General features: G+C 37.5%; 3 protein-coding genes across 7 annotated transcripts; 1 reads left to right on the top strand and 2 right to left on the bottom strand.

The window, feature by feature from the left end:
* The first annotated feature begins 182 nt into the window (after nucleotides 1-182).
* On the top strand, nucleotides 183-11,615 carry LOC108223275 (uncharacterized). Of its 5 annotated transcripts, none has more exons than XR_010292097.1 (8): nucleotides 184-356; nucleotides 796-1,043; nucleotides 1,167-1,386; nucleotides 2,133-2,291; nucleotides 3,839-6,124; nucleotides 6,249-7,136; nucleotides 7,255-9,226; nucleotides 10,114-11,615. XR_010292097.1 is itself a non-coding variant. In XM_064093483.1 (5 exons), the coding sequence occupies exons 1-4, from the start codon at nucleotides 225-227 to the stop codon at nucleotides 2,253-2,255; spliced, it is 723 nt and encodes a 240-aa protein (XP_063949553.1). In that variant the 5' UTR covers nucleotides 183-224; the 3' UTR covers nucleotides 2,256-2,291; nucleotides 3,743-3,793. The 5 variants fall into 5 exon arrangements, 1 of the variants encoding a protein (XP_063949553.1); XR_010292096.1 differs by having other exon boundaries at nucleotides 3,839-5,212; nucleotides 5,335-6,124; nucleotides 6,249-9,226; XR_010292098.1 differs by having other exon boundaries at nucleotides 183-356; nucleotides 2,133-2,274; nucleotides 6,249-9,226.
* On the bottom strand, nucleotides 4,636-8,214 carry LOC108223276 (cucumisin). Its single transcript, XM_064093482.1, has 10 exons — nucleotides 8,117-8,214; nucleotides 7,923-8,011; nucleotides 7,614-7,711; nucleotides 7,384-7,524; nucleotides 7,206-7,305; nucleotides 6,575-7,091; nucleotides 6,182-6,498; nucleotides 5,970-6,081; nucleotides 5,632-5,845; nucleotides 4,636-5,529 (listed from the first exon to the last, which is right to left on the bottom strand). The coding sequence occupies exons 1-10, from the start codon at nucleotides 8,195-8,197 to the stop codon at nucleotides 4,853-4,855; spliced, it is 2,346 nt and encodes a 781-aa protein (XP_063949552.1). The 5' UTR covers nucleotides 8,198-8,214; the 3' UTR covers nucleotides 4,636-4,852.
* Nucleotides 9,859-13,375, bottom strand: LOC108221592 (subtilisin-like protease SBT4.3). Its single transcript, XM_017395459.2, has 10 exons — nucleotides 13,238-13,375; nucleotides 13,050-13,138; nucleotides 12,717-12,814; nucleotides 12,480-12,620; nucleotides 12,286-12,385; nucleotides 11,695-12,211; nucleotides 11,298-11,614; nucleotides 11,091-11,202; nucleotides 10,779-10,992; nucleotides 9,859-10,656 (listed from the first exon to the last, which is right to left on the bottom strand). The coding sequence occupies exons 1-10, from the start codon at nucleotides 13,316-13,318 to the stop codon at nucleotides 9,983-9,985; spliced, it is 2,343 nt and encodes a 780-aa protein (XP_017250948.1). The 5' UTR covers nucleotides 13,319-13,375; the 3' UTR covers nucleotides 9,859-9,982.
* Between the last annotated feature and the right edge of the window lie 1,271 nt (nucleotides 13,376-14,646).

Here is a 14,646-nt window from a genome sequence, read left to right on the forward strand (position 1 = left end):
GGACCATATGCACGTTTTCAGAATTAACAAGTTATAGTTTTGAAATTTTTATCAAATTATACTGAAAAAATTAATTTAATAAACAAAAGCTATATATGTAAAAACAATAGCTTTCTCAAAAAAAATAAAAAATCAGTAAAACTGTGAAAATTGGTAACTCAAAATTTGACAATATAAATTTTTTTGAAAAGAAAGGCGAGAGATTGTTTTGACAGGGTTGATCCATGAAAAGAAAGATGGGGGAGAGAAACAAGAAAGAAAAAGCTGGGAAGAAATCAAGAATTGAGGATTGGCCACTCATTAATCCCAAATCTAATCTCAAAGTTACTCACCTCAAAGATTCACATCTCTTCACTGTATGTCTTTCTTTTTCTATGTACATGTGTATGGTTTTTTCTTCTTCTTCTTACTTGACATATAATATAGTAATACTCATCCTATTGTTTATGGCTGTATGTTATATGGGTTTCCAGATGTCAATATGCCTTTTTTGCTGTGATTTATCTGATTTTGCTTTGTTACAACTGTATGCTGAGTTATTGATTTCACCCTTTTCAAATCGTGGCCATTTGATGTTAAATTGATTAGTATTGGTTAAGATTATGGGTTAAAGATGTAATCTTTAGAGAATTAAGGAGTGCCCGAAAGCCCGAGCAGTCAGATAGGTGCTCCTTGTGCTAGAACATGACTTGTTTCACCTACACGTATGGAATAAAACAATGTGATCATGGACTGAGTTGGCTATATGTTTATGATCTTTGTTTGGTGGTAATGGTTATTACTTTAAGGTTTCAGGTGCCGAATTTCTTGACTTCTGCTGAATCGAAAGCGTTTGTAGCATTTGCCGAGTCAATAGGTTTTGTGCACCAAGGCAGCCTTGGACCTACCAAAGGCGAAGCTTTTAGAGACAATGATAGGATTTCTGTTAATGATCCTGTTCTTGCAGATACTATATGGAAATCTGGACTTGACAAAATTTTCTCTGATTTCAAGATTCGAGGCAAATTGGCTGTTGGCTTGAATCCTAATATTAGGTTTTATAGGTAATTTGATAGTTAGCATCATAAGTTTTAGCACTTTGTTTAAATTTTGCAGAATAGAATTGGTTGAAATTGAAGACCTTAAACACTTTGATGAATATGTTTGTCTTTATTGTGCCAAGGTAGGTATAGTGTTGGTCAGAGGTTTGGACGTCACATCGATGAAAGTGCTGATCTTGGAGATGGGAAGCGCACACATTATACATTACTAATATATCTTAGTGGTGGTAGTCACTCTAAATCAAAACCTAAAAAGGAGACAAGCAACAATCAAGATTCTTCCATGGAGCCTCTAGTTGGAGGAGAAACAGTCTTCTACGGTCCAAGAAATAATCTTGTTGCTGAGGTGAATATTAAGTTTTTCCCTGATGTCAGTCATTTCTCTATATCTTGGATTGGTTTTATTTTGCTAGAATGCTGCCAGTTTCGCTTCTCCCTTGCATAGTTTCCTACTATGCCTCCAACCGTCTAGCTTAAGGGTGACAATTTCGGGTAATGAGTCAGGTTCGGGTAGTCTTATTTGTTTTTGGGTCCACCCAACACCGATCCGAACCTGAAATGGGTTGAGAATTTTTCAACCCGAACCGGACTTGTTCTGTACTCGATCAACCCGAAAATGACCCATTTGACCTGAAATTTATTTAAAAGTAATTATTTTTATTATAAAATTACAGTTTACTATCATATATTAAATAAATATACATAATAATTTAATGAGATTATAGTGAGTAAATTTGTTTAAATAATATATAAATATATCACAATTCAATGTAGTTGTGTAATATAAATTTATATATTATACATAATATACTCTACATAGAAAATTTCGGGTCGGGTTCAGGTACTGTGGGTCAATCCGGACCCGACCCGAGTTTTTCGGGTAAAAATTACTCAACCCGAACCCGAGTCGAAATATAAAACCCCGACCCTAATTCATACTTTATCGAGTCGGGTTCATTTCGGGTTTCAAGTCGTGTCCGATTTTGCTACCCCTAGTCTAGCTCATCCCCGTTTCTCTTTCATAGTTCTACAATTATATTGGTTTCTTTTTAAGAAATGTGATGTAGTACTTTTCATTGAATGAATATTTAGGTTGCACCTTCTGAAGGGATGGCTCTGCTTCACATTCATGGGGCAATGTGTATGCTGCATGAAGCACGGAATGTGACAAAGGGTATAAAGTATGTCTTACGGTCAGACGTAGCTTTCGCCTGATGTGTCGCATCATCTTTTGGTATTGACTGGAATTTAGTAAGTCTCACTGTACTATCAATATACTTATATAAAGGAGAAGCGAGGGGCGTGTAGGTGACACCTCTCATATCGCTCCGTTCTATTTTTCTAATTTTCTGAAATTTTTGAATGAAAAATATCAAAAATTAGAACTACCTTTTTCAGTTTCGGATATATTAGAAGTAAGTTTCAGAATCTGATTTTGTTTTAGATTATTTATGGAATATAGTAGTTTATTTTTTTTTTGACAAAATATAGTAGCTTATATAATTATGGGAAAGAGTTTGTTTTAGATTATTTATGGAATATAGTAGCTTATTTAATTATGGGAAAGAGTAGCACGCAAGTCTCTCTGCACCTATAAATACTCCTATAGGCTGCAGGATTTTGGATCATCTAAACACAACCTTCTCTCTTAATACCACAACCCTACCTCTCTCGCAACGATAAGTGAAGGCTGTTTATACGGCATCAAAAAAAAAAAAAGGTTGTTGCAAGTAAAGGTAGTTATAGACCGCTATATGGGAGTCGACAAATCTAAATACGGGAGAAAAATATAGTCTTGACATGATATTGATGGATGATATCAATAAATTAACTATTAGTGACGTATGTTTGTTGGTTATACTTTTATAATATTTGTTTTGTTCCCCGGACATGTTTGTTGTTAATTTTTATATGATTTACTTTGTACATAGGAAAATATTATTCATGCATTATCTGTTTGCTCCGTTCAAACAACTTTTAAGTGGAGACTGTTCATACAGTATTAAAAAATAAAGGGTAGTATAAGCCGCTATCTCACGGATTTAAGTAGGATGTTTTTCTGCACAATCCATCCAAAAACTTTGGAGGAAGGTGATCATGTAAGAACATGATTACTTTCCAAAAAAAGAAACACAAATAAAATTAAGATTCGTCGTGCTTTAAATTGTTAATTACATGTAGAATTTTTTTCATTTTTTCACCATGAATTATAGTCCAATTTTGCAATTTTATATATTAGTATTGATATTACATCAAGACTTTTATATTATAAAATTTATTTTATCCTACAAAAATTAATTTTTAATCATTAATATACTTTTTATTCAGCCACAAAATTATTGCATTATACAAATATTAATATTGAATCATTAATATAATTTTTATATGCCGCCGCAGCGCGTGGCTTCTCAACTAGTTACTTGTATTTGTGAAAACGTTTTTACTCTCACATTGCCTTTTGGCCATATACTCATCCGGAGCACATTATGTCAGTTTAGTTATCCTACATGAATTTGAGTTGCAGCATCAATGTAAAATTTTAAATTCTTCATTTAGTTCAATAATATAGCCTCAAAACATCAGTTAATTACCATCTGCCTGTGCAACCTAATTCTGCACACACAAATCTTACAAGCAGAGTATAAATACTTGTTAAATCAAGTAATTTATTTCCTTATTTAATTTGTTCTTTGCTTCCACAGATCATAGCTGTTCATGACTATACTGAGCCACGACAATCGTTACTTGTTAAATCAAGTAATTTTTTTCCTTATTTAATTTGTTCTTTGCTTCCACAGATCATAGCTGTTCAAGACTATACTGAGCCACGACAATCACTTCTGCTGCTGCGGCTCTGCTTTGATGTGCCATATTTATCGAATCTCCGATATGATGATTACAAGTTTAAAATTTTAATATTTCACATGATCAGATGGACCATAATTCTGTTATGTAATGGTTATTTAAACTTCCATTTGGTTTCTGAGTATAACTGGTCTGCATTGCAGATCTCATTGTAGTCTTCGGTCTTTTATTATTAAGCACAGCAATTGCTATATCTGAACTGCTAGCCACCCGAAACAAGCTACCATGTTCAAATGCATTGTCTCTCCTCCCTCCCCCTCTCTATGCCAATATCTTATCTTGTGTTTAGGACTTAATTAGTTGGCCGAACCTTCTTTTTTTTTTTTTTAGCTCTTCATACTTGGTAGATAGGTGGTAACCTTTGCCATGCATGTTTACACCCCAGGCCCCAGCTACTTAAATTTAATTTGGTGGATAATTTTGCGCAACATTGTGGACACATGTTCCATTAGCTGATCCAGACCAAATTATGTCTATCTAATTATCCACATCATAGAAATTTTCAATTTTCCTTTGGTACAAGTTACAACAATCCCGATTTTGTAACTTGTAAGGTTTGCTGGTTCAGCATCCTCTAATTTTGTGAGGCTATCAGTTTTGTTTAACAGTATTTTGTCTCAATTGTTACTTAATGAGTTGATGGAGCTAAATATTGAATGATCTGTTCAAACATTATTGACATGATTTGCTCAAGCACTTCCAGCTTTGGCAACAAAAAGTTAATGAGAAGTAATAAGAAGGTAACCTGTCATTATTAGCATGCTTAATCAGTGTCTTACATTCCCATGTCTGCTTATTATTCAGCTTACAGTTTTCTCAAATCTCATTTGGGAGGTGAGAAAAAAATTATCATTATTTTGATTGTTGCAGATCATCTTGTAAATATACTGTAGTACTCTGATTGTATTCTCTTTATTCATTCTCGTCGTGTCTTAATTCAAGATAGCTCATGCACGATATTTGCTATATTTGCTTCGGACAGTAGTTCTGGTCATTGGAAGAGGTTCTAATATGCTCATATAATTTTGCCCTTGTTGGAGCTCAAGCACCTTCTGCAATGTAGATTTTTCCAGCGTATCCTCATACAAAGAAAAGCTTGTGGGCATGTCATTGAATATCACTATAGGGCTTCTGATGGTGTGGTTTCCATCTGTCCATGCTAGTGAACCTGAGACAATAGGCACTTGCACTATTGGTGATCCAACAATTTTCAGTGTAAATGATTTCTTTTCTCCAACTTCAGTAAATGTGAGAACTGTAGGTTCGACAACCACAGTAAAGGGTGGTGGCAGAAAGGCTTCATAAATGTAAGTAGAGTTTGGAGATCCCACATTCGTTACAGTTCTTGTGTATGTAGCACTCACTTCTTCTCCATCTAATAAAGAGAGAGCGAATGACGGGTAATTTAAATCCCATGTTTTGCTGGCAGTGGAGCAGTTGCTAGCATCACCAGAGATGAGTCTTATCGTACTGATGTTGTAACCTTCACCGCATAAGAAATTTATGTAATCTGCTTCTGATGCGTCAAAGACCAGACCAGGATCAACTGCCTTCATTGGGTCGATTTGGCCAGAGCCATATGCAAATTCTGCGTCAGGATTCTTCCTCGAGTCCATAATGGTTGCTACAGAAAATATTTTTAAGACATTTATGATGTACTACTGTGAATAGCCGCAACATACAGTATGTTGCTTTACTCTTTTGGGTTTTCAGTATGAAGGCTTACCTGTAGTCATTAAGGCCGACTTAATAGCGGCTGGAGACCAGTCTGGGTGGGAAGCCTTAACGTATGCAGCAGCACCAGTAGCATGGGGACAAGACATGGATGTTCCAGAAACTATGTTGTAATCAACACTTCTCTTGTCAAACCTATAAACTGAAAAGAGTCCAAGGGGAGACCACGCCGCTAGGATGTTTGCTCCTGGTGCTGTTATGTCTGGCTGTTTGTGTTATTTTAACAACAAAGGATACTAGTTCATTAGTGCAGCCTATTGTGTGTCTCAGCATTGTATATAATCCAAAGAAGAATTCATAGCATCTTGTTAGCATCTATTGTGTTGTTACCTTGAGGATCTCTGGACTTATAGGGTTCGGTCCTCTTGATGAGAATTTTGTGACAAGAGGAGCCATGCTATCTTCGAATGCTTCAGTGTGAAGAATCGTGGCAATTGGTATTCTGGATTTTAAATAAAAGAAGTTGAAGGCCAAACTATTTCCAGGTAATCTTATAAGCTATTCAATAACATAAAAAGGAGTTGAAGTTTGATAATAGTTACTCTGTAGTTCTAATGTAATCGAATAACTTGTCGTGATCTTCATGACTGATGAAAACTGCTGGTGCAGGAAATGAAAACGCAATCTCAAGGTATGAAAACGGCATAATTATTCCCGCTGCTTTAGCCAGACGAGCTGTTCCTCCATCATTGGCATAATCACAAAGAACAATTCCCCCTTCGGCTTTATTACTAAGTGTACCCCACAAACACATTTTTGATTGCTCGGGGCCAGCCCCAAAAGTTACATTGTTCGCGTCTCCAGAGTATACTAGGGGAAAAGCAGTGGCATTGGGAGTGAAACCATTGAGTGAAGTTCCCTAAAATGAGTTGTTCAAGTGAGGATTTGAGAGAAAGAGAAAGAAAGGTATGGTCAATAAGTTATTTAAAGCTTACAAAAAAGGTTTGTCCATCTCCAAGCACCACTTTAGTAACAAATTTTCTGTCGATGGTGCTGGCTGCGACAGTAAGTGCCCAAGGGAAGTAATTTGAGACTTGTTTCCGAATAGGACCACTATTTCCGGCTGCACAAGAAGTCAAGATACCATTTTTCATAGCATGGAATGATCCAATAGAAATTGAATCTTGATCGTATGGTACTGGTTGAACACTTCCAAGCGATACAGATAGAATGTCAACACCATCGGCAATTGCATCATCAAAGGCCGCTAAGATGTCTGCATCAGTACAGCCCGCGGCCCAGCATACTTTATACACTGCAATCCTTGCATTTGGAACTCCACCTCTTGCAATGCCTTCACCAATGCCATATAAGCTTGCGTTCTGCACTTCGCGGCCGGCCACAGTTGATGCAGTGTGACTTCCATGCCCAAGCGTGTCTCTTGGTGAGTTAAAGTCAGAGCGAGGGTCGGAAATGTTTGCAATGTCATAGTATCGTGCCCCAATGACCTTGCTGCCAAAGCACATCAACTTTATTAACATCCGAATTAAGAATGAGGTAAGTAGTTTATTTTTGTGAGCTTCAGTTCTATGTAAAATTGTTGAGTTGAAGATAAAGGGGGTGTACTTGTTGCATGTAAAATTATTTGATTGGCAAGTTCCTTTCCATTTTGAAGGAGGCGCACCAAAACTTTCATCTTCAAAACTCTTGCTTTCTGGCCAAATACCTGGTGAAAAATGCCAAATTAAGTTAACTTAGTATTGCAAAAAATACGAACCAACTCTTCTTCTGGTAGCATGATCACCTGTATCAAGCATCCCCACAATCACACTTCCGTCAGTGGGCTTAATAGGCTGGGATCTAGGGACACCCAAGAAATCCCATGATCTTGTTGTTTGAATCTGGAGCTTCCTATTAGGAAAGACAGAAACCACTCCCTTCGTAGCTAATTATGGTTACAGGTATACACAAGAATTTAGTAGAGAATACAGATGGATGCTGGTTATAAATTTAGCTATTAAGTAATCATCACACCTCTGAGCTTTACTACCTCAGCATTTGCAAGTTTGGCTACGAATCCATTCAAACTCCTCTGGTAACTGTATACTAGTGCTTCCTGGGCCAAAGAATGGCTGCACTACACGTAGAAGTTAGAAGTTACAAAACTAAAACAGACAGGATGCTGTAGAGCAACTGCAATGCAAACCGCTATATACTTCAGATTCTACCCCTTTTTCAGGACAGTATGTTGGTTGTTTTTCTTCTCAATTGTTTATTGATTATATATCAACAACATTGAAGTGCTTAAGTATGCTCATTATATATTATACTGTGGAATCAGACCTTCCTAAGATGTCGTGGAGGATGTTGTAGTGCGTAGCTTGAAGAGAATCATCTCCCTCCGGAAGATCTCCCATGTATACAATATGAACCTACAGATACAGAGTCAGCTTAGAATACAATGAATGCAAAGTTGATGCACTTGCCAAGACTGAACTGAAAAAAGTGAGCACAGAAGGATGATCTTCAAGAAGAACCTTCTTCTCTTCATGGCAATTGCTCACAAAAGCTGAAAGACAAACGAGACAAAGAAAATAAAGAGACCGTGCCCAGACCATTTTGGTTTTCAGTCTGGTTTAATGATTAATCAACTAACATGATCACAGCTTGATGATATTTATATGCAGATTGCAAGCAGCCGCATATTAGGGAGATTATTCATAAGTTCTAATTTGTTTTTAGTGTAGCGTCTCTTACCTCGTATCCGGCGACCACAACATAGAGGCTATGCAACACCAAAGATTCTATCTGGTTTGACAGACAGCATCTCTTTGGGGGCTCCACCACCTCAGACATGGGTGTCATTTAACTGAAGGAAATTGTTGGAACTTGGAACCGAACTATCGGATCAACTAAAAATATCAAAGTCTGTGTTTTTATTTTAGTTTTAACTGTTTTGTTTAAAAATTTACAGTTGTCAAATAACTTTTTAAAACTTTCTATACAGTTGGATGATTTTGTTCATCTTTATTGCACTAAGGCAGGTGCGCTGTTGGTCAGATATTTGGACGTGACATTGATGAAAGTACTGATCTTAGAGATTGGAATATAGTTCATATATCTTTGTAGTGTCGATCCAAATTATAGTCTATACAAGAGTCAAGCAACTATCAAGACTCTTCCATGGAGCCTCTTTTTTCAGAAGAGACAGTATTTTACAGTCCAAGAAATTATCATATGGCTGAGGAGAATCTCCCGTTCCTTTCTAATGTCTCACTCGGTTATATTTCTTACGATTTTGTTATGGTAAAATGGTGCAAGTGTTGTTTGTCCCTTGCAGTCGTTGCTGTGCTTTCTACTATGCTTTCAGTTGTTTTAGCTCCTTCCCCATTGTCTTTTGTAGTTCTACATTTTTATTGGTTTCTTTTAGAAATTGGGTTGGCCGGGTACTTCTGATTGAACGATTTAGTTTGTTATGTAGGCTGCACCGTCTGAAAGGATGTCTCTCCTTCATATTCATGGGGGGCGATGGGGCAATGTGTATGCTGCATGAAGCATGGAAGATAATGAAGGGTATAAAGTATGTCTTCTGTCAGATGTAGCCTTCGCTTGATGTTCATTATCTTCTGCTGGTAGATTGGAATCTGGTAAATCTCACATTGCCTTTTGGCTTCTTTGCCATCCAGACCATATCAGTCCTGCTGCTATGGCTTTGGTTTAATGTGCCAATTAAGAGTTGTTGTGCATTCTCATGTTTCTTAACAAGAATCATACAAATTTAAATTTTTATTACTTAATTAGCATGCCCTTATAGCTCCAGACCCTGTTACGTAATGGTTATCTATTGTATAATTGGTCTGCCTTGCAGATGATGGTCTTTCTTATCAAGAACTGGAATTGCTATGTCCCAGGTCAAAATTCTATGCTGTGATGCCAAGTTAGATGTAGTTGGTAACGGCGTCATAATGTCAATTTTTAGTCATCCTGCAATAACCTGAGCTGCAACGTCATATAACTTTTACTTCAACGTCATATAACTTTTACTTCCTTTAACACAACTGTCCAGATCCTACAATTTAGTTCATCATCACCCTCTAATGTATGTGTCAACTGTTACTTAAATGTAATCTAGATACTGGATAATTTGTTCGTACACCACAGACAGATTGGTTGGGCATTTCCAGTAAATAAAGGGTATACTCACAGTACTACCATTTATAAACAATCTTTTACCTTCGTATGTCTGCTTATTATTTCTTGTTTCTTACAAGTCTCAATGGAAAGGTCAGAAAAGATAGTCTTATTAATTCACTTCTGTTTCTTGCAAATAGCCGTGGTATTAGCTGTAGTAGTCTGACGTTAATCGCCTTTATTTTTAGTAAAGTGTCTCAATTCTAGCCATCTCAAGCTAGATATTTTCCTGGGACAGTAATTCTAGTCATAGGGACAGGTTGTAGTTTGTTCATATACTTTTGCCCCTGTGGTAGCTCAAGCACCTTCTTCACTAATGAATTTTGCTTCTGTGTGCTTTCAGTTGAAGTGAGAAAGCTTGTAGGCATGTCGTTGAAAATCACTATCGGGCTTCTGATGGTGTAGTTCCCATCTGTCCACACCAGTGAGCCTGAAACAATTGGCACTTGCACCATTGGCGGTCCAACAATATTCAACGTAAATGATTTCTTCTCTCCAACTTCAGTAAATGTTAACACTTCAGGTTCAACAGTCACATTAAAGGATGGTGGCAAAAAGGCTTCATAACTGTAAGTAGAATTTGGACATCCCACATTGGTAACAGTCCTTGTGTATGAGGCACTCACTTCTTCTCCATCTAATAAAGAGAGAGCGAAAGATGGGTAATTCAAGTCCCATGTTTTGCCAGGTGTTGAGCAATTGCTAGAATCACCAGAGATGAGTCTTACTAGACTGGTGTTGTAACCTTCATTGCATAAGAAATCTACATAATCTGATTCTGATGCATCAAACACAAGACCAGGATCAACGGCCTTCATTGGGTTAATTTGGCCAGAACCGTATGCAAATTCCGCATCAGCATTCTTCCTTGGGTCCATAATGGTTGCTACAAAAAATGAAATTAATAAAGACCTCTTTAGCATATGTACTGCTGCAAACTCATGCATGGATATATGAACAGACAGCATGATTTACTATTATTTGCGGTTTGGGGCGATGGTGGCTTACCTGTAGTCATTAAGGCCGACTTGATTGCTGCTGGAGACCAGTCCGGGTGGGAAGCCTTAACGTATGCAGCAGCGCCAGTAGCATGGGGACAAGCCATGGATGTTCCAGAAATTATGTTGTAATCAACTCTCCTACTATCAAATATATCTAATGAAGCGAGTGCAAGAGGAGACCATGCCGCAAGAATGTTAGCCCCAGGTGCTGTTATGTCGGGCTGTTTTTGTTTGTTTTCAACAAAGCATACCAGTTACCAAAAATGCACCCTACTGACAAAATAGATTATCTGCTGGCAAATGATACTTTTTAACTCACCTTGAGGATTTCTGGACTGATAGGGTTTGGTCCTCTTGATGAAAATGCCGCGACAAGAGGAGCCATGACATCTTTGAATTCTTCAGTGTGGAGAATTGTAGCAATTGGTGTTCTAGAAATCAAATTAAAGAGATATTAAGGCCATATTTTTTCTATCTAACCAAAGAAATTATCTTATCATGTTACTTGAAGTTTGGTGATATTTACTCTGTAGTCCTTATGTAATCAAATAACTTGGCGTGATCTTCATAACTGATCAAAACTGCTGGTACAGAAAAAGCGAACGCAGTCTCAAAGTATGAAATTGGCATGATAATACCCGCTGCACCAGCCATGCGAGCTGCTGCACCATCATAGGTAACATCACAGAGAACGATTCCCCCTTCGGCTTTACTACTAAGAGTACCCCACAAACACAGCTTTGACATCTCCGGGCCAACCCCAAAAGTTACATTGTTCACGTCTCCAGAATATACCAATGGAAACGCGGTGGCATTGGGAGTGAAACCATTGAGTGAAGTCCCCTGAGGTGAGTTGTTTAAGGGAAGATTTAATAGATAAGAAGAGGAAGTTACAGTATGCAAGTTATGCCAAGCTAGCTTACCACAAAGGTCTGTCCATCCCCAAGCACGACTTTCGTGACAAGTTTCCTGTCCATGGTGCTTGCTGCAACCGTCAGTGCCCAAGGGTAGTAATTTGAGACCATTCTCCGATATGGACCACTATTTCCAGCCGCACAAGAGGTCAAGATCCCCTTTTTCATGGCATGGAAAGACCCGATAGAAATTGAATCTTTATCGTATGGTGTTGCTGTATTACTACCAAGTGATACAGATAAGATGTCAACACCATCAGCAATTGCATCATCAAAGGCTGCTAAGATATCGACATCATTACAGCCGAAGGACCAGCATACTTTATACACTGCAATCCTTGCACTGGGAACTCCACCTCTTGCAATGCCTTCTCCAATGCCGTAAAAACTTGCATTTTGCACTTCTTGACCAGCAACAGTTGACGAGGTGTGACTTCCGTGCCCTTCTGCGTCTCTTGGTGATCTGATGTCAGCACCAGGAACGGACATGTTTGCAATATCATAGTATCGCCCCCCAATGACCTTGCTGTGAAACCGCATTATCTTGATAAGCTTCGAAATCAGGTTAAATAAAGCGAGGAGAAGTGAAGAGAGGTGTACTTGTTGCATGTAAAATTGGTTGCTTGGCAAGTTCCTTTCCATTTCGAAGGAGGTGCACCGAGGCTTTCATCTTGGAAACTCTTACTCTCTGGCCACAAACCTGGCACAGAATGCAAATTTACAAGTTTCTTAACTAAAACTATTTGTTTGTTCAAACAAATATAACTCAGCTCTTTATACATTATCATTACTACCTGTATCGAGCATCCCCACAATCACGTTTCCTTCAGTAGGCTTTAAAGGATCGGATCTAGGTAGACCCAAGAAATCCCATGATCTTGTTGTATGAAGTTGGAGCCTCCTGTTAGGAAACACAGATACCACTCCCTTCGCAGCTAATTACGGGTACAGGAATTTACCAAAGTTTAGTAATCAATACAGATGGCTGCATATTATGAAGTCAGATACTAAGTAATCATTATAATTTATACCTCTAAGCTTTGCTACCTCAGCATCTGCAAGTTTGGCTACAAATCCATTGAAGCTCCTCTGGTAACTGTGTAGTAGTGCTTCCTTGGCCAAAGAATGACTGCACTACAATGCACTAGTTAATACTTGTAATCTTAAAACTTTCAAAGTACTGTAAAACTACATTATCTCATTTTCAATTGATCATTCTGTGCAAATTTTAGTTTATGCAACTAAACCAGTGGATTATTATCAATATACAGCTGAATCAGGTTCTTCATCTTGAATTTGATCAGGAAACCACTGGATTATCACAATTGAATTATATATTACATAGTGCCATAGTAGTATTAGACCTTCCTAGGACGTCGTGAAGGATGTTGTGATGCGTGGATTGAAGCGACTCCCCTCCCTGCGGAAGATCTCCCATGTATACAACATGAACCTACATATACAAGGACTTGGCTTAGAATACATTTTGATATGCTTGCGACGACTGACATAAAAATAGTGTTCGTAAAGAAGGATGTTCTTCAAGAAGAACCTTCTTCTCTTCATGACAATTGCAGACAAAAGCTGAAAGATATACGAGGCACAGAAAACAAAGAAGCTGCGCCCAGGCCATCGTGCTGTTCAATCAAGTTAACGACTAATCGAATAAAATGATCACAACTGGAGTGATATTTATATGCCCACTGCATATGAGGACAAATATTGGGGAGATAATTCATAAGTTGTCCCCATATTTTAGTGTTACTTATTCTTCCTCGGCTCCTCATATCAGCAATGACAACATCGAGACTATCATAAACGGTGCAACACACAATAAGGCGGCTTAATAGCATCTTTCTTTCGGTCTCTTTGGGGGCTTCTCCACTTTAACATGCTAAGGGTGGGAAAAACAACCGAGGCTAGAACGTAACTACTAATTCAACAACTAACTACTAAAGAAACTATGTTGTTATCATTGTTCAACTGTTGTGTTTGAAAATTTGTAGCTGTTAAATGACATTTCAAATCGTAATATCATGCTTCAAAGAGAATGAAACTGATGCTGCAGGCTTTAATAGTGCTTGATTCCCTAGAAACCTTATTGCCGAGCTTCTTCTTCTATTGCCGATCTTTAGTTTACTTATATATTGCTCTTAATTTATGAAGACTGCCCTAAATAAATTTTGCAGATGATAAATTAGCAAAAGAAGAAAAAGGGTTGGCAGCTGATAATTTTTAAAGCAGTTGTAAATTGTAAAACACAGAGAAATAAAGCATCATATGATAGTCCAGAGAATCGGAACTGCGCAGTTTTGCTACTATCTGCATTCTCAACTGATTCACTGCCCTGCCCTGTTCTAATTACAAGCTGCACTTTGTATCCTTTTTCCTGTATCTTAAGTTGCATGTTCTGTTCTAGTTTCCATAATTATTGCTAACTTGTGCAGAAAATATAATTAAGTATTTACTGTTAAGATGTGAATGGTTTCATATTATCTACCCAGTAGAGATACTTTTAGTAGTTTGTTTACAATGCTGCTTGCAGAAATGAAGAATATTTGTTGCTAGGGAGTCTGCGTTCATCTTGTCTATGCTGTTGTATTATGAATCTGTTATCCAAGTAATAAGCAACATTTTATCTTACTAGTTTTGGTTGCAAACTTGCAGGCTTTACTCCGTAGATTGTAAACTGGAATGATGCGGACACCGGTATTGATGCGGAGTCGTCTGTCTATTTTAATTTCAGTTTTCGAACTAACAGACTAGACTACTTAAATTTTTGTCTGTCATGATGTTTTAAATTTGTTAACTTACATTTGAACTTATGTTTAAACTTTGATCAACAGAATACCGGTCATTGTTTTTTCAAAAATCATGAATACATAATTTTCTCCGAGAAAGTTCCGTCAAATATATAAACAATTGAGCACATTCCGACAATATATCAAGTCAGTTCGACAA

The sequence above is a fragment of the Daucus carota genome, chromosome 5 (assembly GCF_001625215.2).
Source record: "Daucus carota subsp. sativus chromosome 5, DH1 v3.0, whole genome shotgun sequence".
NCBI classification, from domain to species: Eukaryota; Viridiplantae; Streptophyta; class Magnoliopsida; order Apiales; family Apiaceae; genus Daucus; species Daucus carota.

Coding starts and splice junctions, on each gene's coding strand:
- LOC108221592 (XM_017395459.2), bottom strand. CDS start 13,318: ATGGCCTGGGCGCAGCTTCTTTGTTTTCTGTGCCTCGTATATCTTTCA. Junction 11,615..11,694: donor GGGATGGACAGACCTTTGTG/GTAAGCTAGCTT, acceptor AACTCACCTCAG/GGGACTTCACTCAATGGTTT. Junction 11,203..11,297: donor GATTACATAAGGACTACAGA/GTAAATATCACC, acceptor TTTGATTTCTAG/AACACCAATTGCTACAATTC.
- LOC108223275 (XM_064093483.1), top strand. CDS start 225: ATGAAAAGAAAGATGGGGGAGAGAAACAAGAAAGAAAAAGCTGGGAAG. Junction 357..795: donor AAGATTCACATCTCTTCACT/GTATGTCTTTCT, acceptor TTAAGGTTTCAG/GTGCCGAATTTCTTGACTTC. Junction 1,044..1,166: donor CCTAATATTAGGTTTTATAG/GTAATTTGATAG, acceptor GTGCCAAGGTAG/GTATAGTGTTGGTCAGAGGT.
- LOC108223276 (XM_064093482.1), bottom strand. CDS start 8,197: ATGGTCTGGGCACGGTCTCTTTATTTTCTTTGTCTCGTTTGTCTTTCA. Junction 7,092..7,205: donor AATAATTTTACATGCAACAA/GTACACCCCCTT, acceptor GTGCTTTGGCAG/CAAGGTCATTGGGGCACGAT. Junction 5,530..5,631: donor GTCGGCCTTAATGACTACAG/GTAAGCCTTCAT, acceptor TATTTTCTGTAG/CAACCATTATGGACTCGAGG.